At 38.3% G+C, this 27,359-nt stretch overlaps 1 protein-coding gene across 7 annotated transcripts in view; it reads right to left on the bottom strand.

Annotated features, from left to right (window-relative positions):
• LOC143021745 (SID1 transmembrane family member 1-like) overlaps positions 1 to 27,359 on the bottom strand; it is a 407,746-nt gene that overhangs the window by 155,242 nt on the left and 225,145 nt on the right. For all 7 annotated transcript variants that reach the window (XM_076179441.1, XM_076179440.1, XM_076179442.1 and 4 more), the window contains 2 exons: positions 20,341 to 20,535; positions 1,894 to 1,941 (listed from right to left, as the gene is read on the bottom strand). In XM_076179441.1, the coding sequence (XP_076035556.1) occupies positions 1,894 to 1,941; positions 20,341 to 20,535 (243 nt within the window). The remainder of the gene's footprint in view (positions 1 to 1,893; positions 1,942 to 20,340; positions 20,536 to 27,359) is intronic.

Here is a 27,359-nt window from a genome sequence, read left to right as displayed (position 1 = left end):
GATTTGGGGAAAAGAAGGGAATATCTGTTGAGGAAGGACAGGAAAGGACAGAATGGAGGTGAATGGAGAATGGTTATTTATTGATGATGCTGTGATGCATGAGGAGGAGTGGATGGGGGATGGGGGATGAGGGAGTATGTATGAGAAATAAATTGACACAGCCCAAAGGGATTCCCTGTCTTCTCCTTTTCTGCATGAGGGGACAGAGAGGGAGGGAGTTGCCAATTTAGTGAAGCAGCCTTGCTGTGGATGTGCTGTGTCTTGCAGCATTGCTTCTGACCCAGGGCAGTGGACAGGATGCAGGGATGACCCGTTATCCAGGAGGTGCCAAGATAAGAGGGAGGGAAGAGGGTAGAGGGGAGTGGAGTATGTAGGGGATAGAATGGGTGGGAATGGTTTCTATGCTTTTGTTTTTTGGCTACCTCCCTTGAGAGGGGGAAAAAGCCTTTGGTATATGTATGTAGTATTTCCCAACACCACCATTGCTCAAACACTATGTTTATTTATCTTATGTCCAAAATTCATGTTTTATTTGTCATATTCCTTGAACATTATCTTCACTCTGGTCAGTGAGTGGTACCTGAGCAGAGCATATGTTGCAAGATAACTGAATGAAATATTCAATCCCATAGATGTCCAGTGTGCACACATACTGCAAATTAAATGAGAAAAGAAAGAATAATGTGGAACTAAGAGTATTAGATGCAATACAACTTTCTGATGATACTCATGTTTTTGCTATTGAGTATCATCAGAAATTTGTATTGGAAGCAAAGAGCAGCAGTGAGGGTACGGGGAGGAAGAACAGTATTTCAAGCTATAAAGAGGGGGAGTGCGTCAAGGCTGTGTTATGTCTCCAGATTTATTTAATTTATATGGGGAGATGATCCTTAGGGAATTAGAGGGAATGGAAGGGATTAAAATTGGGGGATATAATATAAATCATATCAGATATGATTTGATGGCTGACTCAGAAGGAAAACTGCAACATCTATTGAATGTAACCATAAGAGCTAGTGAGGAGAAAGGTTTAAATGTAAATATGGGGAAAACTAAAATACTAGTGGCCAGTAAAACAGATCCACCAAGAGTGCAAGTACAAATAGCAGGGAGAAGAATAGAGCAAGTAACCAAATTTTCGTACCTGGGAAGCATATTGACAAAAGATTGTAGATGTGAAAAAGAAATAAAATCAAGGTTAGCGATAGCTAAAAGCACGTTTCAGAAAATGAAAGGGGTTTTAACAAACAAGAAAATGTCTACAGATATAAGGAGAAGAACAGTTATAACATTTATATGATCAACAATATTATATGGTTCAGAAGCGTGGACAATCAGCAAAAAATTGCAGGAAAACTTAGAAGCAGCAAAAATGTGGATATGGAGACGAGTATTAAGAGTACCATGGACAGCGAAGAAAACAAATGAAGAAGTATTGAGAGAAATGGAGACAGATAGGGAACTGATGACAACAATAAGGAAAAGACAGTTGTGATTCTTAGGACATATAATGTGGAGGGAAGGGTTGGAAGGGGTGGTGATGATGGGAATGGTGGAAGGAAGGAGAGCAAGAGGAAAGCAGAGGGAGAAGTATATGGACGGGCTGATGAGGGCGATGGGAAAACAACTCAAACCAGCACAGATGTTACAAGTAACTAGGGACCGTGAACGGTGGCGCTCCATGGCTGCCGAAGTCCAAGAGGATATGGCACGACAGTAAGGTAAGGTAAGAGGAAGAACTCTAAAAATACACACACACACAAAATGTAAAGCACTAAAGCAACTGATTACTACAAGGGTAAGAACACCACACCATGGTCTACAGAAGCAAAATACCAACAACTAAAACAAAATTCTGATATGTAATATCTGTGACTCAGGTTTTCCACCTACATGGTTTATGAAACCACCACTCATGTCCAATGTTCTGTCCTTGGGAAGCTGTTGAGGTAAAAGACTTTTATGAGAAATTGATGACATATAAACTCATGACAACACTACAGTAGCTCACTTTTTAAAACATTAACCATTGTTTGGCAAGCAAATGATTGGAGTATGGTATTTACCTATTTGTTGTATATATAAAAGGAACAATGCTTGTGAGGTCCAGTTTCTTTTTCTCCATCATATATCAATAGGCCATTTTCCCCTTATGGGGGGTTGGGGGGTTGGACAAAGAACATACACCCATCATTCATACATTTTTTATCCTTTTTATATTAGTTTCTTGTGAATCTACTATCTATATTCCAAAGGTCTCTTTCCCCCTTTCAGAGGAGGTAGCTAGCCCAAGCACACCCACTCCCACCCATTCTACCATTAGGACCTCTATTATATCTACCTTTATATTTATTATTTTAGCTTGGGCTACATCATCATTTTCATCCTAGATCCTTTGTATTTTGCAGGAGGAAAATATTTGGAGAAGGATTCCTAGTCTTCACTCCATGGATGAAAACACATTGGCAACATTCTTATTCCCCACCAATGCCTAGGAAAAAGATGTGGTGACTTGGAGAGGTAGAGGACATATTCAACGAGTGGATGAGGAGCAGGTTGCTGTATGATGAAGCTCTGGGGGTTAACCAGATCTAGTTGTTATTGTGATTCCCTCTTCCAACATAATCTATATCTTTGATTTCCAACTGTCATATTTAGATTTGAATTCATGTATTGTGTATTTACTTAGTTGTATTATACAGGAAGGGAACTGTGCTCATGGTGACCTGTCTTTGTATCTCTCAGCATCAAGTTTTTTCTTAAAATCTTGAATAGTGCTTGCACACACAGTTTCTTTGTCCAATTTGTTCCAAGTATCTATCACTCTCTGTGGGAAGCTTTTTTTTCAGATCTCTTCTGTAATCTTTTTTTTTTTTTTTTTTGTGACCTCTTCTTTTTCCATTGTCCCATTTCATTAAGTCATTCTTATCTAAAATTTCCAATCCATTCATAATTCTGTAGAGAGTTAGTAAGTCTCCTCTTCCCTTTCTTTGTTCCAGAGTTGGTAATTCTAATTTGGACAGTCTTTGTTGCTCTTTGTATTCTTTCTAACTTCTTTATATTCTTTTTGGTACTGGGTGTCCATAGTGTTGCTGTGTACTCAAGTTTTGGTCTTATTAGTGTAGTTAATTTCTTTTTTTATCCTTTCCCCGTCCAAATAGGCAAATACCACTTTTATTGACCTCAGTAAATTATAGGTTTCTCCGACTATTTTATTAAAATGCTTATATGGTGTCATGTCTTTGCTGATCATCACTCCAAGGTCTTTATCCGAGTTTACTTTTTTTACCTCTTCTTCACCAATTTTATAATCTCTCAATATTCTGTTTTTACTTTTTCCATCTTCCATTATACTACATTTCTTGATATTGAATTTCACTTCCCACTTTTGAGTCCATTTTCAGATCTTGTCCAAGTCTTGTTGTAATGAGTTGCAATCCTCCTCCATTTTTACTTTCTTTAGTATTTTTGTGTCGTCTGCAAAGAAATTCATATAATACTCTACTCCTTCGTCCATGTCATTTATGTATATAGCAAACATGATTGGAGCCAGTACTGATCCCTGCGGGACACCACTTATCACTTCTTCCCAATTTGAGAATTTGTCTAATTACTACTCTCATTTTCCTCTCAGTCAGGAAGTCTTTCATCCATTCCAAAAATTTTCCTCTGATGTCACCTATTGATTCTATCTTTCTTATTAGTTTATTGTGTGTTACCTTATCAAATGCCTTTTGTAGGTTCAGAAAGGCACAGTCTGCCCAATCATCTCTCTCTTGTATTATGTCTATTAATTTTGAGAAGCAGATCAAGTTTGTTGTACATGATCTTCCTTGTCTGAATCCAAATTGATTTGGATTCAGTATAGTTTTTTCTTCCAAATGTTTAAACCATCTATTTTTGACAACCTTTTCACAAATTTTTGCTACTGTGCTTGTCAGGGAGACCGGTTTGTTATCTAATGGGTCTTCCTTGTTTCCTCCCATATAAATTGGTACAATGTTTGCCTTCTTCCAGTCCTGTGGTACTTTTCCATCTTTTAAGTGAGAATTTAATTAAATTATATATTTTGTCTGTTAATTCTTCCATGCATTCTTTCAGTATCCAATTCGCAATTCCGTCTGGACCATGTGATTTGGTTGCTGATTTCCTTTTGTGTTACAATTATTTCTTTCATTGAGGGGGATATCTCTATTTCCTCACAGTTAGGTGAGTTTTCTATTGTGAATACTGATTTGAAATGGCTGTTTATAATTTCAGCCATTTCCAGTTCTTCTGTATATTTATGTTTACCTTGGTGCAGCTTTTCTTATGCTTGTTCTTCAGTTTGCCATTTACATACCTGTAAAATAGTTGGGTTCTTCCTTGCATTTTTTTTTTTTTTAATAGTTTCTCTTTTCATCTCTGTGTATTTTTACATATTCTTTTCTTAGTTTGATGTACATTTGCCATTTGCTTGTTTTCTTGTCTCTTTTCCATTTCTTCCAAGCTCTTTGCCCTTAGCATCACTACACCTTTTGTTGTACCAGCTTTTTATGTATGTTCTTCCTATTTTTTGTTGTGGTACATATTTATTTACTCCCTCATTGTAAATTTCTTTTTAGTATATTCCATTTCTCTTCCACCCCTGTTTCTTCATTTAGGAATTTTTCCCAGTTTGCATTGCTAAAGAATTTTTTGAGTTTTGCAAAATTTATTTAGTTGTACAGTCTTCCTATTCTATGTTTATCAATTCTGCTTTCATCCATTTGCTCTTTCAACTCAAATTCTATTAGTACATGGTCACTCTTTCCTATCAGAGTTTTGTAATAAATTTTATCGACAATCTCAGGCTCTGTCGCAAGTATTAAATCCAGCCTTTGTGGTTCTTCACTACCTCTGTATCTGGTATTTTCCCTTATCCACTGAGTCATTGTGTATTCGATGGTTATGTCGAACAGGATGTTGCCCCAGATTTTCTCTCCACCCTTCACAGTCATTTCCTCCCAACATATTTCTTTTGAATTAAAGTCACCCATAATTACTGTATTTCCTCTGTCCTTCAGTATATTAGTTATTCATATTTTGTATCTTCTAATATTTTGGAATGATCACTTTCTGTCCAGGACTGTGTTTTGGGGGGCACATACACCACAACAAATTTTCTACTCTTCATATGTTTGCTTTCAACTTGTATCATAATTGATTCTACATTATTTTTTCCTTCAGTTATTTTTGTTACATTTAAGTCTTTATTAGTCAAAATTAATACTCCGCCACCCTGTTTATCCTTTCTGTTCTTTGTCCAGCAGTTGTATAAACCTTGTTCCACAGTGTTGGGTGGAGTACACTTTAATTTAGTTTCCACTATTCCCATTATGTATGTTTTTTCTAAGGCCAAGTAATAATTTAATTCATTCATTCCTGAAGTTATTCCATCTATATTGGTATAAGCTATTTTTAATTTCCTTTCTCCTCGTCTTTTTCTGTCTTGTTTCTTTTTCCTAATATACCATTTTCTCAGCCTCAGGTTCACCACTCTCCAATTTTTTTTTTTTTTTTCAGTTCTCTTTTCGTTTTTTCATTCGCTTCGTTTATAAGTTCTTTTTCTTTTTCTTCCACAATCATTTCTTTTTTTTTATCCATATATTTATGTAATGATCACTACATATTTGCTAATTTTGTTGTTCTGGATAGTACTTCCTCAGCAATTGTTTGAGATATATGCTTTACTTTCAGTGGCCTGTATTGTTTTTCTTTAGAATATCTGCCCATCCTATAGGTTTCCTCGATTTCCCTATCCAAGCCTTGTCCTTCCGCTTGTAATTCTTTCAGAATTTCCTTAGTGATCTCTTTCTCCTCCTTTTCCCTCAGATATCTAGGTACATTATGCTTCTCTTTAATGCCATAGATTACAATGCATCTTTTTTTACTTGGATCACCATTTCCTTGGTATTTTCCTTAATATGTTGCTCCATTATTTCTTTAACCCCTTCCATACGGTGACGCCTACGTAGGCGTCATGAGAAGCAAGTGGGTACGCAAGGATGCCGACGTCGGAGTCTTGATTATATTTATTGTAGTTGTACCTGCTTGACCCCCATACTCTGTAAACTGGCTTCATCACATTTTCTATGGTTATCAAAATTCACGGGTGAAAGAGAGAAGGATTGATACAGCCGTGAATTTATTTTTTATAATGCGAGTATTATGAGGCAACATCGTACGTCTGGCAGCTAATGATGTCCCGAGATTTTTGCCCAGAGTGAAGTGGTTCAGGGATACTTTTTGACATTCCTGTTCAACTTCCCACTGTTTCTTTATTTCCTGCGAGTCATTTTCTTTTATTTTTTCTTCCACCGTTATTTCAGTCACTTCTTGAATTTGATCTTTTATCTCCTTTTATAATGCCTCATTCCTATTTATGTCTTCACTTTTCAACCTTTCATTTTCTGCCTTTAGTTTATGTAATTCCTTTTTTAAGTCACCTTTCTCCCTATTATTCTCCTCATTGGCTTTCCTTAGCATAGATACTTCTTTGTACATTGTTTTGTACTCACTTTTGAGTTCTATTAAATCATCCAAAATCTCATTAATATCTCTATTTCTCATTATATTTCTATACCTGGGTTCTCTATCCATTTCTAATCCTCTATGCATAATATTTCCTTCCCCTTCAAACCCCGTAAAAAAAAAATATATTTCAAACCTTTGGTATTCCTTTGGTGTTTGAGAAAGACTCTTCTTTCGAATGACACCAATTAAAGTCTCAATTCTACTTTCTTCTAAGCATCTCTTCGTCTCTCGGAGTTTCTTCGCTTCTTTCCTTTTTTTTTTTTTTTTTTTTAAGAATGAAAAATAATAAAAAATATATATAAAATGGAGATACAAAGACGTTTACATGTTGGTCCCAACGAGCTTTCGCTTTCACTACACCGTATCTATGTAAACAACTAGGTCCACTTTCAAATCGTTCGTTCGTGAATCACTAGCTAGCAGCTCAGAGCGTTCGTTCTGGCACGTCCTGCTTCAACTGTGTCTGCTTCATGCGTGCAGAAATTTGCTTGTGTGCAAACTTTGCTTTCTCTGAAAAGTATGTGCGCACCCATGGCAGCAGTCATTTCACTTGCAATGGGAGTGCAAGTCAGAAAAAGAAAAACAAAACAAAAAAGTTTGACATTTGGCAAGTTACCATATTTTTAGAGAATTTATAAGTTGATGTTTGGGTGGAACATCTTTATTGAATGGATTTAAATATCATTTGAAAACCTTGTGTATGCACATTTTTTCTTTATGTGCACTAGTTGTAAAACAAATGAACGAAAGTACAAAGGACACTGCGTAGCTCCCCTTCCCGCAAAATACAACTAGGTAAATACACAGCTTTGAGGGAATGTTGGTCATCAGGTAAAAAAGACTGTTATTTCTATTATCTTTGTGTATTATTTCTATAAATATATTTTTATTGTTGTTATTTTGTGCTTATGTACACTATCAGCTTGTGTCAACCAGCTATGTGAGGGGGTCCTCAGTTTATTTTCTGTCACAAAAAGGATCCTTGGTTGAAAAAAAGTTTGAGAACCCCTTCCCTGGACTGTCTGGCCAAGCAGTCCAGTCTCCTTGAGGAATGCCATGGCTGGAACAGGGTTTTCCCACAAATCCCTTACTGAATATACAGTACTCATTAAAAGTGAGCAGCCTCTATACCTTGCGGGAACACAGCTCTGGCAAAGATAGGATGGCATTTTCCAAAGTAAAATTATGTAGATAGAAAGTATCTGGTAATCTGCCTTCACACCAGGCTGGCAGAAAGGAGTATTAGAGAGAACCCAGCCCGTTGCTCCCATACTGCTGTGGGAAGAGGATGCACAAGTAACCCCGCTCTTTGGAACCTTGCCTTTTTTCACACTGGTTTTCTTCATTTCCTTAGGGGCTGTATTGTTACCATGGCACCTACAAAGGAATTAACTAATGAAGTAATTGCCCATATCATTGGACTCGAGAAGGCAGGCCATGAAACTAAAGAAAGAAATCAAATGTTGAAGGTGGACAAGTCCAAAGTCGAGAAATACATGGCACACACATTGGCAGTCAAACGAGTCAGATGTGCCTGAGAACGCTCCACGAATTAATGTTAAATATAGTGATTCATCGACGAAACAGTGGCAAACTACCTGGCTGTAAACAAGTGGAAGGGGGGGGGGGTTGACAGCAAGTGGTGAAACCGTGATGTATCAAAGTGATCAAGTTGAAAAAAAAAAAAAAAAAAAAATTATAAACCGACATATGCTGCGACAATCAAAAGAAGACTAGACATAAGTAGGTATGAAACACCTTTGGGAGTGTTTGGAAAAAGAATTTGTAATGTTGACAGTCCTAGATATGATGATTTATTCTCTGAATTTAGAACAGAAAGTGATATGGACTTCAAAAACATATTAATAAATCAAGAAATATTTGAAATGCAAAGGGAACATAACCAATTGTACAAAGTGAGTGAATTGAGAAAGGAAAATGCAGTATTAATTAGGGAAATGGAAGAAATTAAAAAGGAATTAGCTACAGTAAAATAATGATGATGAAAAGCCGAAAAATGATGACGCAAATAAAAATCAAACTTTGTTGTGGGAAGTTAATGAGAAGATATTAATAGAGGCAGGCAAAGTTGATGAAAAAAAAATATATATGATGGAAATTAAAAACCAAATGAAGATAAAGAAAACCAAAAAAATACTAAAGAATATAGTCAAAGAACAAATGAACGAAAGTACAAAGGACACTGCAATAAAAGTAAAAAAAGAAAATAGATTGGGCAAGAGACACAATAGACAAAAAAATAAAAAAATAAAAAAATGTATTGTAATTTATGGTATAAAAGAAAAACATGGACTAATCAGGTTCCATAGGGAAAAAGAGAAGAATATAGTAAGGGAAATACTAAAATACAGGAGGAAGGACAAGAATTTGAAAAGGAAATAGAAGAAATATACAGAAGAAAATATTCTGAAGAGAGGAATAGACCTCTCGAAGTAAAGCTAAATTCGCTGAGGATAGTGGAAGAAATATTAACAGACACAGGAAGACTAGCAAAAAGTAATAGCTACAAAAATTTATGGGTAAAAGGAACTGAGTGATGAGTAAAAAGAGAAAGAAAAATTACCAAAAGAGGAAGCTAAGGAAAAAAAATGAAAAAAGAACAGAATGAAAGGAAGGAGTTTTTTTTTTTGAGAGTAATGGACTTGAGACTGACAATATAGTACATATGGGAAAAGGAAATGCAGGAGTAAGAAGAAAAGGCAGAAAAAGAAAAAAATTAGAGGTAACATACCAATATAGACAGATTGATATCAGGAACAGATGAACGAAATGATTATCTAGAACAAGAAAAACTAGATATACCGGTAATAGGGTTTGTAGTGATGAAATTGAAAGGATCATTGCCACCAAATAGTATAGGCCAAGGCTTATACAATTGTTGGATCAGAAACAGAGAAACAAAGCAGAGTGAAGTAATGTTACTAACCAAGAAAGGCCTAAATGTGACAAAAATCACAGGAGTGAATAATATGGATCTGATTATGATAAGAGTTGAGGATTGAGACATGAAAAATAGAAAGTATGCATTGATATATGTCCCACCTAAAACTCACACATGGAATGAAAGTGAACACTCCAAAATGCTGGAAAACACAAGAAAAACACTAAATGAAATGCTAAAGAAAGAAGGAAATCTGGTATCTACACGTGATTTAACTCAAAAGAAAATTGTTGGGAAGAAATGACTGTAAAATGTGGAGATCATTGGGGAAACATTACTGGAAGTGATCATTGATTTCACATTGACACAATAGGTTAAGGAAAATACCAGATATAGAAATAACAATAAACTATCGAGATTGGATTTGATATTCACATCAGAACCTGAAATTGTGGATAAAATCAAATACAAGATGCTAATTGGAAAAAGTGATCATATACTACTGGAACTTGAATTAGATGAAGAAAGAAATACAGGTAGTTCTCGTTATATGCGGGGGTTCCGTTCCGCATGTAACGAATTCGCATATATCGAACTATTGAACCTATGGGAAAAAGGGGGATACGTTCTCAACTCGGATTGATTTTTCATTTATTTATTTATTTATTCATTTATTTATTTATTTTTTTACATATCTTATTTTGGCAAAGGGCTTACATACTGCATCTCATATATGTTAACATACATTTTAGCACATGTAAGTATTAACCTCGGGAAAAGACGCTACCGTAAACATCACTTATTTCGCCAAGCGTATTTCCTTCAGCTGTTTGAAAAATCAGTCTGTTTACAATTCACATTTCAGACTGCTTGCTACGCTTAAAGGTCAGATATCAACAGATATACCATTCACTAAAAATCATCGAAAAAGTACTTTTTAAAAGCATACAAATAAAGTTTTTACCTATTACAGAAGAATTTATTCAGAAAATTCACTTTTAATTGCGCCTCGCATACCACTTTTCCGAAGTCTAGATATTCAGAATAACAATATTGTTTGTTTGGCAACTGTGACGTCACGAACGCGGAATTCCCCGAACCTTTCCCGAAGCGCACGGGCGGAATGTTTCGAATAGCAGACGACGCAATGAAATGAAGACAAAACTGTATTTACAGTATAATGTACATAAAAAAACATACTGACAGTATTCTATATAATTCCACCATCTACATCTTAGCAAATTTGGCAAAAAACAGTTTTGTTTTCATTTCATTGCGTCGTCTGCTATTCAAAACATTCCGCCCGTGCGCTTCGGGAAAGGTTCGGGGAATTCTGCGTTCGTGACGTCACAGTTGCCAAACAAACAATATTGTTATTCTGAATATCTAGACTTCGGAAAAGTGGTATGCGAGGCGCAATTAAAAGTGAATTTTCTGAATAAATTCTTCTGTAATAGGTAAAAACTTTATTTGTATGCTTTTAAAAAGTACTTTTTCGAGCAATACGATGATTTTTAGTGAATGGTATATCTGTTGATATCTGACCTTTAAACTGACTGTTGATGTGCTCTGGAGATACACAGGCAGGCTTACTGCTTAGAGTTTATCCAGTGCGGAGAATAAACGATAATTCTTGCAGAGAGTGAAAATTGACGAAATTAATTGGGGCAGTAATAATTATCAAAAATTAATTTGTTTGTGAAAAAAATAATTAATTTGTGTATCAAAAAAGCTTAATTACCTGCAGAAAGACAATGGTTTGGCCTATGAAACAGGAAGGATGCCTAAGACGATGCCGTCTGTACAGCTGCCGGTGTTGTTGTTGTGATAACGCCGCAGTGATGCCAGCTCTACCTAGCTGATGCAGCCAGTGTTACCACACGGCTTTATGCGCACCAACTTCAAATATATAATAGGTATTTTGAAAAAAATAATCGGGCGCGACTATTTTTTTTATGTCAAATCGCATATCTTCGAATATATCCCCGCACATATCGAAAAGTGGTGCAAATTCTTGAATCGCATATACGCGAATTCGCATATATCGAAGTCGCATATATCGAGAACTACCTGTATAGGAATAAATGAAAAACACAGAAAAGGAAGACTGGTCTATAACAAAACAGATTTTAGGAAACTTAGAAAATTCTTTCAAGAAGCATACATACATATAAGGCTTTTTCCCCCTACACGGGGAGTAGCCAAAAAGAAAAAGGCATAGAAACCACTCCCACCCATTCCATTTCCTATACAGTAGAGCCCGATTTAATGGATATCAATTTAGCGGAAGCTCAAATTAGCAAACTGCAAATAGCAATACCAAAAATGCTCAACTTAGCGGAAATGGCCAGACGCGCATCTTCGGAAATACCGTATTTTCCGGCGTATAGTGCGCAACTTTTTTCTGTGGGAAGGGCCTAAAAATGGGGGGTGCGCGTTATCCGGTGGAGCGCATTATCTACAGCCTACGATAAAAATTCTGCGGCTGTGTGTGTAATTTTTTTTCACAACAACGTGACAATGTTGGCCATCACAAAGTCGGGAGGCACACTTCTTCGTGACGTTCCATGAGAACAAGAAGAACAGCCATGGTGACATGAAAGAATATGCCAGCATGGGCTACCGTATATAAATATTTGGTATAGGTAGGTACTATCGAATCTTATTTTTCATGTTTAAAAAGGCCTAAACACAATGAATCATGATCAATATTCATGATATTTGCCCATGTTCACAGCATCCTAGTTTGAATTTTTATGTTGGCTTTGTTGCTTCACTTTAGGTATGGTACAAATTCCGTTGCGGCCGTTCATAAACTCGTGTCAAACACCTGACTACAACACCCTCTTTCAGGAGTTATATTAACTAACAGTCACCTCAATGAGAGAATGTCCTATTTCACCACTGTCATTGCAGGTTCAAAGCTAAAACGAAACAGTCTGTAGTTTGTTTCAGTTTTAAATAAAAAATAGTAAAGACGAATTATTTCCACAAGATATAAAATGAACATTTTCTGTAAAAATCCCAAAAATTTTCTGCATATTTTACTTTCAATAAACTTTTCTTAGATCATATTTCCTACAAACTATTTAAGCTACAAAGTAATAAGGGACCAACGCACAACATGAGTCATATACCGGTACATGTAGTTCCGACTTTTTTTTAGTTGTGTCCTGATTGATGCCTAAACTGACACTTAATTTTGTGACAAATCAACAGATTTCCCAGCGGTGGCTCTAGCCAATGAAAAATACTTCTCCATGTAACCTCGTTCATATGATATAAATACCGAGGTAAAACTGCGTTATAGACAAATGCGATCGAGCATGCGCGTTATACGTCGGTGCGCGCTATCTGTGTACTGAGATAACGAAGTGTATGGGTGTGCATTATAACCCGATGCTCATTTTAAAGTACGGTACCTCAATTTAGCGGGAACGGTCCGCTATGTTGAGCATTTTCCGTAAACTGGCCACATGTGTGTCTCAGAGTCCAATGTTACCAGATGTTACCAGATTGTGGTGGTGGAGTCAAGGAAAAATTTATAATTTAGTATTTTGGAGGTATATAAATATATATATATATATATATATATATACATATACATATATATATACATATATATATATATATATACACATATATACATATATATATATATATATACATATATATATATATACATATATACATATATATATATATATATATATATATATATACATACTATAATATATATACAAAAATATATAATTCAGTATATGTATAAAGTATAATTGTAGCAGAAATAAATACAAGTAGAAATAGACGGTATAATAGGAAAACAATGAAACAGTAAGTTGATGGGAAAATTCAAAATCAGTACGCGAGAGTAATCACCACGAAAAACACTTCTATAACAACGAACTACGTTTCCTGCAACAACACAACAATAACACTCACTATCCAAAAACCAACTGCCCAGTCCTATTAATCGCTAGAATTATGTACATCGAACCAAACACGACAGCTCATATCATTGTTACACGACACACACACACACACATGTTGCAACAAATTACTGCACATTGCTGTTCGTTTGCAATTCACGATTGTGCTGCCTATAATTCACTTACAATAATATATATACTGTAAGTGTATGTGTGTACACTAGGGAATTTTTAGGTACGTATCATTTTTACAATCTGCTCTGGCAACACTGTTACACCAATGCTCACTCGCTCAATTTAACGGAAAATTCACTTTAGCACACTGGATCTTGGCTGAATTAGTTTGTTAAATCGGACTTCTACTGTATATTCCACTCCCCTCCTCCCTCCCTCTTATCTTGGCACCTCCTGGATGACAGGTCATCCCTGCATCCTGTCCACTGCGCTGGGTCAGAAGCAGTGTCGCAAGACACAGCACATCCACAGCAAGGCCATTTCATAAATTCGGAAACCCCCCCCTCTCTGTCCCCCCATGCAGTAAAGGAGAAGATGGGGGAGAAATCCCTTCGGGCTGCGTCAAATTTTTTCTCATACATACTTCCTCACACCCCATCCCCCACCCATTCCCCCTTATGCATTACAGCATCATCTATACACAACCCCTCTCCATTCACCCCTATCTTCTGTCCTCTCCCGTCCTTCCTCAATAGACATTCCTGTAATGTACCCTTTCACCCCATCCATCCATCTCATCCTAGGATGCCCCCTCATATTCACTCCTTCCACCTCTGCCTTCCACAATTCTTTTACTAATCTTTCTTCACTCATTCTTTCCATGTGTCCAAACCATCCTAATACTCTTTCATCAACCCTATCTCCCAGTTCCATTTCCACTCCTGTTTTCCTCCTCACCTCATCATTTCTCACTCTATCCAGCCTAGTAACCCCTATTATACTTCTCAGACATTTCATCTCAAACACATTCAAACTCCTTCTCTCTTCCTCTCTCATGTTCCATGTTTCTGCCCCGTACAATGCTGTTGGCACAATCACTCCTTCATATAACCTCCTCTTAGCATCCATTCCCAGATGTCTATTTCTCATTACACTTTTGAATCCACCAAGGCATTTACTCACTTCTCTCAGTCTACATTCTACCTCCACCCCCACTCCTCCCTTTCCTGCCACATTCGCAACCAAGTATCTAAAACTATCCACTTCCTCCAGTCTTTCACCCTTAATACTCACTTCCAGCCTACTGTCACTCTCTCCCCTTGTACATCTCATCACCTTACTTTTACCCACGTTTATCTTAAGCTTCCTTCTTTCACATCTTCTCAAACTCTGTCACCAACTTCCTCAATCCCTCCTCTGATCCTGCTACAAGCGCAGTGTCATCAGCAAACAACAGCTGGCTCACCTCCCACTTTTCTCCATTTTATTTAATCATCTCTAACCCCTGACCCACTACCCTTGCATTCACCTCTTGCACTACCCCATCCATGTAAAGATTGAACAGCCAGGGCGACATAACACATCCCTGATGAAGTCCCACCTTTACCTCAAACCATTCACTCTCTCCATTTCTAATCCTAACACAAGCTCTACTACTCTCATAAAAACTCTTGACTGCTCTTAACAGCTTTCCTCCTATCCCATATATCTGCAGTACCTCCCACAGTGCCTTCCTGTCTACCCTGTCAAGTCTTTTCCAGATCCATAAAAGTCAAAAAAACATCCTTCCCCTTTCCTATAGCTTTCTCACATATCTGTCTTACCACAAAAATCTGATCTACACAACCTCTACCTGTTCTAAACCCACACTGTTCCTCACCAATTACTCCCTCTGTTCCTCTCCTAATCCTCTCAATCAAGACCCTCCCATAAGCCTTCCCAACTACACTCAACAAGCTGATCCCTCTGTAACTACTACACTTGCATTTGTCCCCCTTTCCCTTGTAAAGCAGAACTATACAGGCACTCCTCCAGTCCTCCAGCACTCTACCCTCTCTTAAACAAACATTAAATAACCTCACCAGCCAGTCCACCATAACTATACCTCCCTTCTTCAGACACTCCACATGGAATCCATTCAACCCAGGTGCCTTACTTGCTCTCATCATCTTAACAGCTGAATCACAATGTATGAAATGTCCCCCTTAGTCCACTTCAACAAACTGTCCGAAATGTCCTCCTTTGTCTCCACCAAGTCCCACCCGTCCCCCTCCTCCCCCTCCACCTACCACCCACCCCTCCCTGATAACCTCTCCCAGTTCCTTCCCTGTTGGCTTATATGTGCTCAGAGTGTGTGTCATGTCTGTACTTGAAAAAGCTGTAACAAGCAAAACGTAGTACCAATAAAGGTTTTGATCTCACAAGGTGTTTATTCTCACAATCTTAACAGCTGCTTTCACTTCATCCTTCCTTATTTCTCCTCCATTTTCCTCACTCATCACGGTCATTTTCTTAGCGCTTCCCACTGCAACTACCTTTCCCTCCCTATCCTCCTTCACATTTAGCAACTCCCTAAAATACTCAGCCCACCTTCCTCTCACTGCCTTCTCTTCCATTATCATCTCTCCATCTGCACCTTTTACCTTTTCTTCTCTACTTGATTCGCCTCCTCTTCCTCTTTTGATTTCCTTCCAAAACATCTCTTTATTACTTTCGAAAATTCCTGCCATACTCTTTCCTCATTTCACATTTGCTCTCCTCTTTGTTTCCTTTATCTTATGCTTAACTTCCTTTCTCTTTACTTTGTACCTCTCATATGATTCCCTCATCCTAATTTATAGCCAATCTATGAATGCCTGTTTCTTCTCTTCTACACCCTTCTTTGCTTCCTCATCCCACCACTCCCTACCCTTCCTTCTATTTCCTCCTGCCCTCCTTGTTCCGCACACCATCTTTGCACACCTTATGACTCCCTCCTTGAACCATCCCCATTCCTCCTCCACTCCTAGTTCTACTCTATCCTTTACTCCCTCCCAGTCCTCTTTCAGCTTCTTCTTGTACTCATTCTCCTGTTTTTCTCATTTAAGCAGTTCACTCTAAGTATCTCCCTACCTTCTGCCCCTTTCCTCTTTCTCCACCTATTCTCCACTCTCAATTTACCTTCCACCTGGAAATGATCTGATATACCCCCACACTCTCCCCTTAGAACATGTACATCCTTAACTCTTCATACCATACTCCTGGTCACCACTATATAGTCCATTAACGCTCTATCTGCCACCCTTCCATCCACCACCCTCTCCCATGTGTACTTATGCTTGACTTTCTTCTTAAACACTGTATTTGCAATCATCAACTCTCTTTCAAGACACATCTCCACCATCAATTCTCCACTACGATTTTTACCTGGAACTCCACACTTCCCAATTACTCTGTCAATTGGTACATTTCCTACCCTAGCATTTAGGGCTCCCAATACAACTACATTAACATTTTTCCCTAATATCTCTATGCACTCATTTATATCTACCCAAAAATATCTGGAGGAGAATAATATACTGAACCTGATGCAATTTGGATTCAGACAAGGAAGACCATGTACCACTAATTTTATCTGTTTCTATTCAAGATTGATAGATATATTGCAAGAAAGGGATGGCTGGGCAGACTGTGCCTTCCTGGATTTACAAAAAGCATTTGATAATGTACCACACAGAAAAATTGCTAAATATACAGGAAACAATAGGAAGCATACATGGAAAACTATTGAGTTGGATAGAGGATTTCCTACATGGAAAGAAAAATGAGAGTAGTGCTCATAGACAAATACCATATTTTTCGGACCATAAGGCATGGGAAAAATCCTTAATATCAGCCAAAATCGGGTGGTGCGCCTTATCGTGCGGTGTGCCTTATATGTGGCTTCAGTTCAAAAAAATGCCTCGGATAGTGGTGTACTATTTTGACATGTTTCGTAGCTAGCCTGCCAACGGCGACAGTGCATGATAGGCCTTGCAAAAGTTACAACCAAGTTATAACCAATATGCATGTATCTTGACAAGAAAATTGCGAAAACTTCGACAGTTTTCGGGTCCATGCCACAGCATTCATTCACGCTATCATGGCTATGACATGATAGCGTCCACAACACAGACAACCATTTTGCATTGGTATAGTCTCGCTCCACTCAGACTGTAGTCATTTGGGTATTTTTTTAGTTTCGATCATGGGCGCAATATAGCAATATAAAATTAATTATTAATTTTGTAAATTAAAATGTATTAACGTAATATGCAATTTTGTGGGCAGAAATGAAAATAAAAAATACCTTGCTACAAGCATTTATGCTAATGAACGAAGTCGGTAGCATAGGATCGGGACGCCAACGTCTCTCACGACGACAACAACGAGGACGAGCCGGATGACATTTAATTTGCAGGTAATGATTTATTAAACACAGGTTAGGTTAGGTTAGACGAATTCATCACCCTTTCATATCTTCGACGTCGGCATCTATCATAACAAACATGGTACCATTCGTCCGACATGACTTTGTTACTTACGAAATCTGTTTCAGCACATTTTTTGTTTTTTATTTCCGCTCACAAAATTGCATATTACGTTGATACATTATAATTTACAAAATTAATAATTAATTTTTTATTGCTATATTGCGCCCATGGTCGAAACAAAAAATTTACCTTCATTTGTAATCCTGTGTTTTTAAGTGAATAGAGAATTCCGGGAATAAAACTGCTAATGTTGGTTTTATTCCCCACAATTCCCATAATGTGTTTGTTGTTTTTTAGGAGTAATGGCAGGGCAGACCGTCCAAGGAGGTGGTCTGATTTCACTGACCAAAATAAAAATATTTATCATTTATTTTTGTAATTTTGCTAAATCCCAACCGATTTTTCTCATTCAACAACGAAAATGTTGTTCTGAATGCACTTACATATGCATGATTATCTGATGACGAGTCCAGGTGCGCCTTATGTAAGGACAGGGAATAGCAAATTACGGGTGCGCCTTATGGTACAAAGCGCCTTATGGTCCGAAAAATACGGTATTCAAAGTGGGAAGAAATAAGTAGTGTAGTCCCACAGGGGTCAGTGCTAGCTTCGCTAATCTTTGCTATAAATGTTAATGACATCGAACAAAGTATTGAATGTTACATGAACTTCTTTGCAGATGACGCAAAGTTGTTAAAGAAAATAAGTTCCAAAATAGACTGAGTCGTTACAGAGTGATCTGAACAAAGTCTCAGAATGGAGCAAGAAATGGGAAGCAGAATTCAACATCAAGAAATGCACTATAATTGAATTTGGGAAAAGCAAGATTAGAATATCAGGGCAGTATAAAGTTGAAGAAAAAGAAGTTAAAAAAAAAAAGCAAATTCTGAAAAGGACCAAATCATCACCAAAGACATGTCTCCAGATAAACATATATATAAAATAATCGTAAAAGCATACAAGTTGTTGAATTCAATAAAGGTGGCTTTTAAATACCTGGATAAGGAAATGATAAAAAAAAAATATTACAAACACTGATAAGGTCAAAACTGGAATATACAGTGATGATATGGTCACCCAGTACAAAAAAAGAATATAAAAAAAATTAGAAAGAATACAAAGATCAACAACAACAATGGCCCCAACACTTTCAAACTTAACATATGAACAAAGGTTGGCTACACTGGAATTCCAGATATCTATCACACAGTGATAGATATCTGGAACAAACTGGACGAAAAAATAGTGTGTGCAAACACCATACAAGAATTTAAAAACAAATTTGTTCTTGTGGGGTACAAAAATGGGTCACCATGAGCATAGCTCCCCTTCCCATTAAATACAACTAAATAAATAGAACTTCAAGAGGGAAGGAAGCTGGAGATACCATTCCAAAAACCTAGGGCAGGGCATCCTTAGAGGACTTCTCCTTTATAGATTTTGTTGTTGTTCTTGGATTTAACTAACATATGATATCTCCAGCCCACCTCTGAAAAGGCACCATGTGTTTTTTTGACTGTGGACTTGTCCACCTTCAACATTTCACCAATTCTTTTTAGTTCCATAGCCTACATTTTTCAGTCTGATGATTTGTGTAATTACTTCTTTAGTTAATTCATTTGTGGGTGCCATGGTAATGACACAGCCCCTACGGTAATTAAGAAAACCAGTGTGAAAAAAGGGTGGGTCCTGAAGACGGGTTACCTGTGTACCCTCTTCCTATGACAGCATGGGAGTGATTTGCTGGGTTTGCCCTTACTCTCTGCTCTGCCAGTCAAGTGCAACAGCAGAGGGTTACCAGATACTTTCTATCTACATAATTTCACCTCAGAAAATGACATCGTATTTTCAAAATAAGTATGATTCTGCAAGGGGTACGAGCCACATACTTTAGACAAGCACTGTATATTGTGTTATTGGTGTGCATGGTTATGTACAATGTAGCCTTCCACAATGTGTTGTATAGTATGGGGTGAAGTGTTACATCCTGGACAGGTATCTTCAATGTGGTCATCCAGCTTTCCTATGGTAATTTAGTAGGGCTGGATGATGGCCACACCATAGCATGGCCAAGTAGACTGTTATTTCTGGGGAGAGAGAATTCAGAGGAATGGATATCAAGGGGTCTGTCATACAGCAATGTTTTTTCTTTCAGTTGAGCCCTGCTGTGGACTTGTGCCTTGCTACATTGGTTTTGACCCAAGCTGTGTGACATAGGACATCAATAATTTATCTCAGAGACACCAAGCTGGGAGGGGTGTTTCAATGGTTTTAAATACATATGAAGATGGTGTGTACTTTGACTTGGTCACCCTCTTATAAGGGGGAAAATTCCTTTGATATAGAAGATGGAGATACAGAGATATCACTTTTCCTGAACTACAATTACATAAATATATGTTATCTGCACTAAGTATTCTTATTATCTTAAACTCGGCATCAATTTCAAACTCATTTACAAACAAGTTGTTTGAAAGCCACAACTTACTGTCTTTATGATATTCTTCTTCCATATTCTCTCTGTCAATATTTTGTGATGTCTCGTGATGTAAAACATGGCAGCACCAGCAACCAAATAACCCAAGTTAGTAAATACTCTTGAAAAATCAGGGAATATTCCAGCTTGAACCATGCATTTGGCATTGTAGTAACAAAAATCTTCATTTCCACTCAATGACCGCATCTGTAGAAAAGAAGTCAGTATTTCAATCTCAGGTTATACTACACGCTAGCATCCACATAACACTTGAAGGTCAACTGAGGTTTTAGATTTCTTTACTTTTTGTTATTTTATGCATGAAAATATAACTTAGAACAAGTAAGAACAATAAAATACACATTTCTAGCATTCTATAGTTTTGATTATCCAAATAGCATGATCTTAAAAGTGCCTGGTAGCAGATGAACTTTTCAATGTCATAGTTACATTTTCCAGTGCTAGGGCAACTGATGACATCAGTATTACTAGCGAGCAACACAATGGGATTTCACATCGAGTGAGAAGACTTATCGGATTTGGATGCCCTCTTGTGTTCCAATGTTGGTACGGTACAGGGATACATGTACAAACCAATTCGGATATCCAAACAAGACACAACTGATGAAGAACATATCGAGAGCGAGGAAACTTCAGAGGATGAACACCCAGAATGAGCAGGAAGACTGGCGAGTTCATCGGAATGCATTACTGTATGCATGCTTTACATACATAAATGCACACCACCAACTACACCAGACCATACAAATGATTTTGTTCAGACATGTGGATGAAGGTTTGAAGGCATGAAATAGTAGGCCTAATACCTAGCAGACATTGATGGGCCTGGCCCTATCTACCAGGTCCCAGCATGCCCAGCGGGACTTCTTTTGATTTGATTTTGTTGGAAAAATATCCACACGACCACCAAGATGACCACGTCCACAGTGAATGGATAGTTCATCTGTTCATGCAAGGAGGTTAGCATGGCCTATGGCATGAATGCCATAGGCCTATGAAAGCAGCGACTTTTATTAAAATTTCTAACATGCTAACCTCCTTGCATGAACAGATGAACTATCCATTCACTGTGGTCGTGGTCATCTTGGTGATCGTGTGGATGTTTTTCCGGCAAAATAAAATCAAAACAAGCCCTGCTAGGCATGCTGGGGCCTGGTAGATAGGGCCAGACCCATCAATGTCTGCTAGGTATTAGGCCTACTATTTCATGCCTTCAAACCTTCATCCGCATGTCTGATGACAAACCAATGAAATCATGTGTTTGATCTGGTGTTGTCGGTGTGTATTTATGTAAAGAATGCAGGCAGTAATGCATTCCGACACACTCAGCAGTCCTTATTTCCAGCTCATTCTGGGCATTCATCCTCTGAAGTTTCCTCGCTCTTGACATGTTTTTCGTCAGTTGAGTCTTGTTTGGATATCCGAATTGGTTCATACATGTATCCCTGTACCATACCAATATTGGAACACTAGAGGGCATCCAAATCCGATAAATTTTCTCACTTGATGCGAAATCCCAACATGTTGCTCGCTGGCATTAATGATGTCATCAGTTACCCTAGCAGTGGAAAATGTAACTACAACATTTAAAAGTTTGTCTGCTAGCAGGCACTTTTAAGATCATGCTATTTGGATAAAATCAAGACTAAAATGCTAGAAACGTCCATTTTTTGTTCTAACTTGTTCTAACTTCTATTTTATTGATCTAACTTGTTCTAGGTTATATTTTCATGCATGAAATAACAAAAAATAAATATAATACCTCAATAGACCTTTAAAAACAATAAATTTTTGTCTTCAACCCTAAAAACACATATATAAAAATATATATAATATACATCAGTGAATCTGTTGCCCCTGGTCTCTCTTGCAGAAGATATGAAATAAATAAATAATAAACAAATATACATAATAAAATATACATACGTATACCAATAGACTTTTCCCCCTCACAAGAAAGGTAGCCAAAAATAAAGGCATAAAACCCACTCCCACCCATTCCATCACCACATACTCCACTCCCATTTACCCCCAAAACACCATACATATACCAAGGCTTTTTCCCCCTTACAAGGGAGGTAGCCAAAAAGGAAAAGGCATAAAATCATTCCCACCCATTCCATCCCTGAATACACTCCACACCCCTCCACCCTCCCTCTCATCTTAGCACCTCCTGGATGACGCATCATCCCTGCACTTTGTCCACTGCCCTGGGTCAGAGGCAGTGTCGCAAGACACAGCACATACACAGCAAGGCCGCTTCATTAAATTGGCGACCCCCCTCTCCGTCCCCCCCCATGCATAAAAGGAGAAAGAAGGGGAGAAATCCCTTCAGGCTGCGTCAAAATTTTGCTCACACATACTACCTCATCCCCCGCACATTCCACCTCATGCAATCACAACATCAACCATATACAACCATTCTCCCTGTCTTCTGTCCTCTCCCGTCCTTCCTCAACAGACATTCCCCTCTTCCCCAAAGCCCCCTTCACCCCATCCATCCATCTCATCCTAGGACGTCACCTCATCTTCACTCCCTCCACATCTGCCTTCCATACCTCTTTTACTAGGCTTTCTTCACTCATTCTTTCCATGTGTCCAAACCATCCTAATACTCTTTCAACAACCCTATCTCCGAACTCCCTTTCCATCCCTGTTCTCCTCCTCACCTCTTCATTTCTCATTCTATCTAGCCTAGTAACCACCATCATACTTCTCAGACACCTCATCTCAAACACATTCAAACTCCTTCTCTCTTCCTCTCTTATATTCCATGTTTCTGCCCCATACAGTGTTGTTGGTACAATCACTCCTTCATACAGTCTCCTCTTAGCATCCATTCCCAAATGTCTATTCCTCATTACACTTTTTAATCCACCAAGGCATTTACTCGCTTCTCTCAATCTACATTCTACCTCCACCTTCACTCCACCTTTTCCTACCACATTTGCACCCAAGTATTTAAAACTATCCACTTCCTCCAGTTGCTCTCCCTTAATGCTCACTTCCAGTCTACTGCCACTTTCACCCCTTGTACATCTCATCACCTTACTTTTACCCACATTTATCTTCAGCTTTCTTCTATCACACACTCTCCCAAACTCTGTCACCAAAACCTTCCACAGTGCCTTTCTATCTACCCTGTCATAAGACTTTTCCAGATCCATAAAAGCCAAAAAAATATCCTTCCCCTTTCCTATAGCTTTCTCACATATCTGTCTTACCACAAAAATCTGATCTACACAACCTCTACCTGTCCTAAATCCACACTGTTCCTTACCAATTACTCCCTCTGTTCCTCTCCTAATCCTCTCAATCAAGATCCTCCCATAAGCCTTCCCAACTACACTTAACAAGCTAATCCCTCTGAAACTACTACATTCACACTTGTCCCCTTTTCCCTTGTAAATTGGAACTATACAGGCATTCCTCCTGTCCTCCGGCACTCTACCCTCTCTCCAGCAAACATTAAATAACCTCACCAACCAGTCCACCATCACTGTACCTCCTTTTTTTTAGACATTCTGCATGGCATCCATCCAAAGGTGCCTTACCTGCTTTCATCATCTTAACAACTGCCTTCACTTCATCCTTCCTTATTTCTCCTCCATTTTCCTCACTCATCACGGTCATTTTCTTAGCATTTCCCACTGCAACTATCTTTCCCTCCCTATCCTCCTTCACATTTAGCAACTCCCTAAAATATTCTGCCCATCTTCCCCTTACTGCCTTCTCTTCCATTATCATCTCTCCATCTGCACCTTTTACCTTTTCTTCTCTACTTGATTCACCTCCTCTTCCTCTCTTAATTTCTTTCCAAAACATCTTTTTAATACTTTCAAAATTTTCTGTCATACTCTTACCCCATTTCACATCTGCTCTCCTCTTTGCCTCCTTTACCTTTTGCTTTACTTCTCTTTTCTTTTCTTTGTACCTCTCATATGACTCCCTTGTCCTATTTTGTAGCCAATCTGAGAAAGCTCGCTTCTTCTCTTCTACAGCCTCCTTTGTGTCCTCATCCCACCACTCACTACCCTTTCTTCTATTTCCTCCTGTCCTTCTTGTTCCACACACCATCTTTGCACACATTGTGACTCTCTCCTTGAACCATCCCCATTCCTCCTCCACACCTACCTCTACTCTATCCTTCACTTCCTCCCACTTCAGATTCTTCTTGTACTCCTTTTCCTTTTCATTTAAAGAGTTCACTCTAAGCACCTCCCTAACTTTTGTCCCTTTCCTCTTTCTCCATCTATCCCCCACTCTCAACTTACCTTCCACCAAAAAATTATCTCATATTCCCCCACCCTCTCCCCTTAGCACACGTACATCCTTAACTCTTCCTATCATAATCCTATTTACCACTACATAATCCATTAACGCTCTATCTACCACCCTTCCATCCATCACCCTCTCCCATGTGTACTTATGCTTCACTTTCTTCCGAAACACTGTATTTGCTATCATCAACTCTCTTTCTAGACACATTTCCACCATCAACTCTCCACTACGATTCTTTCCTGGAACTCCACATTTCACAACCACTCCATCAATTGGACCATTTCCTACCCTAGCATTAAGGTCTCCCAGTACTATTACATTGACATTTCACCCTAAATCCTCTATGCACTCATTTAAAACTATCCAAAAAGCCTCCCTTTCTTCTACACTATTCTCACTCCCAGGCCCATATGCACTTACAAAAACCCACATCTCCTTTCCCAGTTTCACCTTCATCCACATCATCCTTGAGGAAAACTCCTTCCACTCCACTACATGTTTACCTATCTCTTCAGTTACTAATATAGCCACCCCTTCCCTCCCTTACCCTCTCTTCACTCCTGATAACCTCCCACTTACACTCCCAAACTTACACTCGCCCTTCCCTTTCAACTTAATTTCACTCAAAGCCAACACATCCATCGTTCTTCTCACAAACTACCTATCTCTTCCCTTTTACTCTCATCTGTAACACATCCACGCACATTAAAAGACCCAAACCTTAGGGTGCTGGTCGGCACTTTTTTTGGAATGTCCCCTGTGGGGCTACAAGGGGAAGGATGCCTAGTCCCAATCCCTGTCCCTTTCTTCTCGCCTCTTACAATCCAAGTGGTACTTGGTGGCAGTATTCTTTTCCCCCAATGCTAAGGAAAGCCAATGAAGAGAACAACAGGGAGATAGATGAATTAAAAAAGGAATTAAAGCAACTTCAGGGAGAAAACGAAAGACTAAAAAACAAGGACACAAAAAGGAATGAGACTTTGAAACAAGAAATTGAAAGCCCAAAGAAAGAAATGACTGAAAAGGTGGAAGAAAAAATAAAAGAAAACGACATACAAGAAATTAAGAAACAGTGGAAAACTGAACAGGAAAGTCAAGAAATATCCCTAAAGAAAATAATGGAACAACAAGTCAAAGATAATACCAAGGAAACAGTGATTCAGGTGATCAAAGAGAAAGGGAACCTAGTTAAGGACACAGTAGATAGAAAAAGATGTATCTACGGCATCAAAGAAAAACACGATATACCTAGATATCAGAGGGAAAAGGAAGAGAAAGATCTTGCCAAGGAAATTCTAAAAGATTTACAAACAGATGAACAAAGCTGGGATCGGGAAATCGAGGAAACCCATAGGATAGGAAGATATTCTAAAGAAAAGAAATACAGGCCACTGTATATACTATCCAGAACAATGAAGTTAGCAAATAGTGAAAATTACAAAAATATCTGGATAAAAAAAGAAATGAGTGAGGAAGAAAAAGAGAAAGAAAAAGAACTTGGGAACGAAGCGAATGAAAAGAATAAAAAAAAGAACTGAAACGGAAAAAAACGAGCTTTTTTGGAGAGTGATAGATCTGAGACTGAGAAAAAGGTATATAAAGAAAATGGAAACAAAGAAGACAGAGAGTGAAGAGTAGAAAGGAAATTAAAAATAAGTTATACTAATATAGATGGTCCACCGCAGTTCTGGAATCTAGACCTACCAGGACAAGGGATCATGTAACCTTGAAGAGGTGCAGCGGCTCGAGCGACCAAAATGACTGCCCGGGGTATGTCTAGAATACCCAGTAATCCGTATGGAGGGCGATAGTCATATGGAAGTTACTAATTAGTGATCCCGAAAGACTTAGGATAGGGCTAGCAACCCACTAAGACTCATTTAACTGCTCAAGACATGCAAAGTGAGCCTCGGACCCTAAGGATTAAGCAGTTGACGGCCCGGCGATCAAAAAAGGATAAGAAACTTGGAATTGGAACAATAAACGTCTGCACTTTGAAAGATAAAGAAGAGATTATTGCCATCATGAAAGATAGGAAAATAGATATTTTAGGAATGTGTGAAACAAGGAGAGAGGGAAATGGCAGAAAAACAATACATGACAACTATCAACTGATATGGAGCAGAATGCCAAATGAAAGAATGCATGGAGTGGCGATAATGATGACACCAAGGATTGCGGACTATGTTGAGGATGCTGTTTTTGTAAATGAAAGAATAATTGAAGTGCCTGTGAAATTAAAAGACATTAGAATAACATTTGTACAAGTTTATGCTCCTCAGCAGGGAAGAACAGCAGAAGAAAAGGAAGAATTCTATGTGAAACTACAAGAAGTATACGATCAAAGAGGTAATGCAGAAAACATGGTAGTCATTGGAGATGTGAATGGTCATGTTGGAAGTGATCGTGGAGGTGTAGAAAATATAATAGGAGCACATGGAATAGGGAATCGGAATTGTGAGGGTGAAAGAGTAATTGACTTTTGTACATACATACATATACCAAGGCTTTTTCCCCCTTACAAGGGAGGTAGCCAAAAAGGGAAAGGCATAAAAACACTCCCACCCACTTCACCCCTACACACACTCCACACCCCTCCCACCCTCCCTCTCATCTGAGCACCTCCTGGACACTGCTTCTGACCCAGGGCGGTGGGCAGGGTGCAGGGATGACCCGTCATCCAGGAGGTGCTCAGATTGACTTTTGTACTATGAATAATCTGTCAATTA

Source organism: Oratosquilla oratoria, chromosome 42, assembly GCF_046742065.1.
Source record: "Oratosquilla oratoria isolate Oo_2021 chromosome 42, ASM4674206v1, whole genome shotgun sequence".
In the NCBI taxonomy this organism is placed as follows: Eukaryota; Metazoa; Arthropoda; class Malacostraca; order Stomatopoda; family Squillidae; genus Oratosquilla; species Oratosquilla oratoria.
Note: the sequence above shows the minus strand (reverse complement) of the source record. Positions and strands in the feature narration are given on the sequence as shown.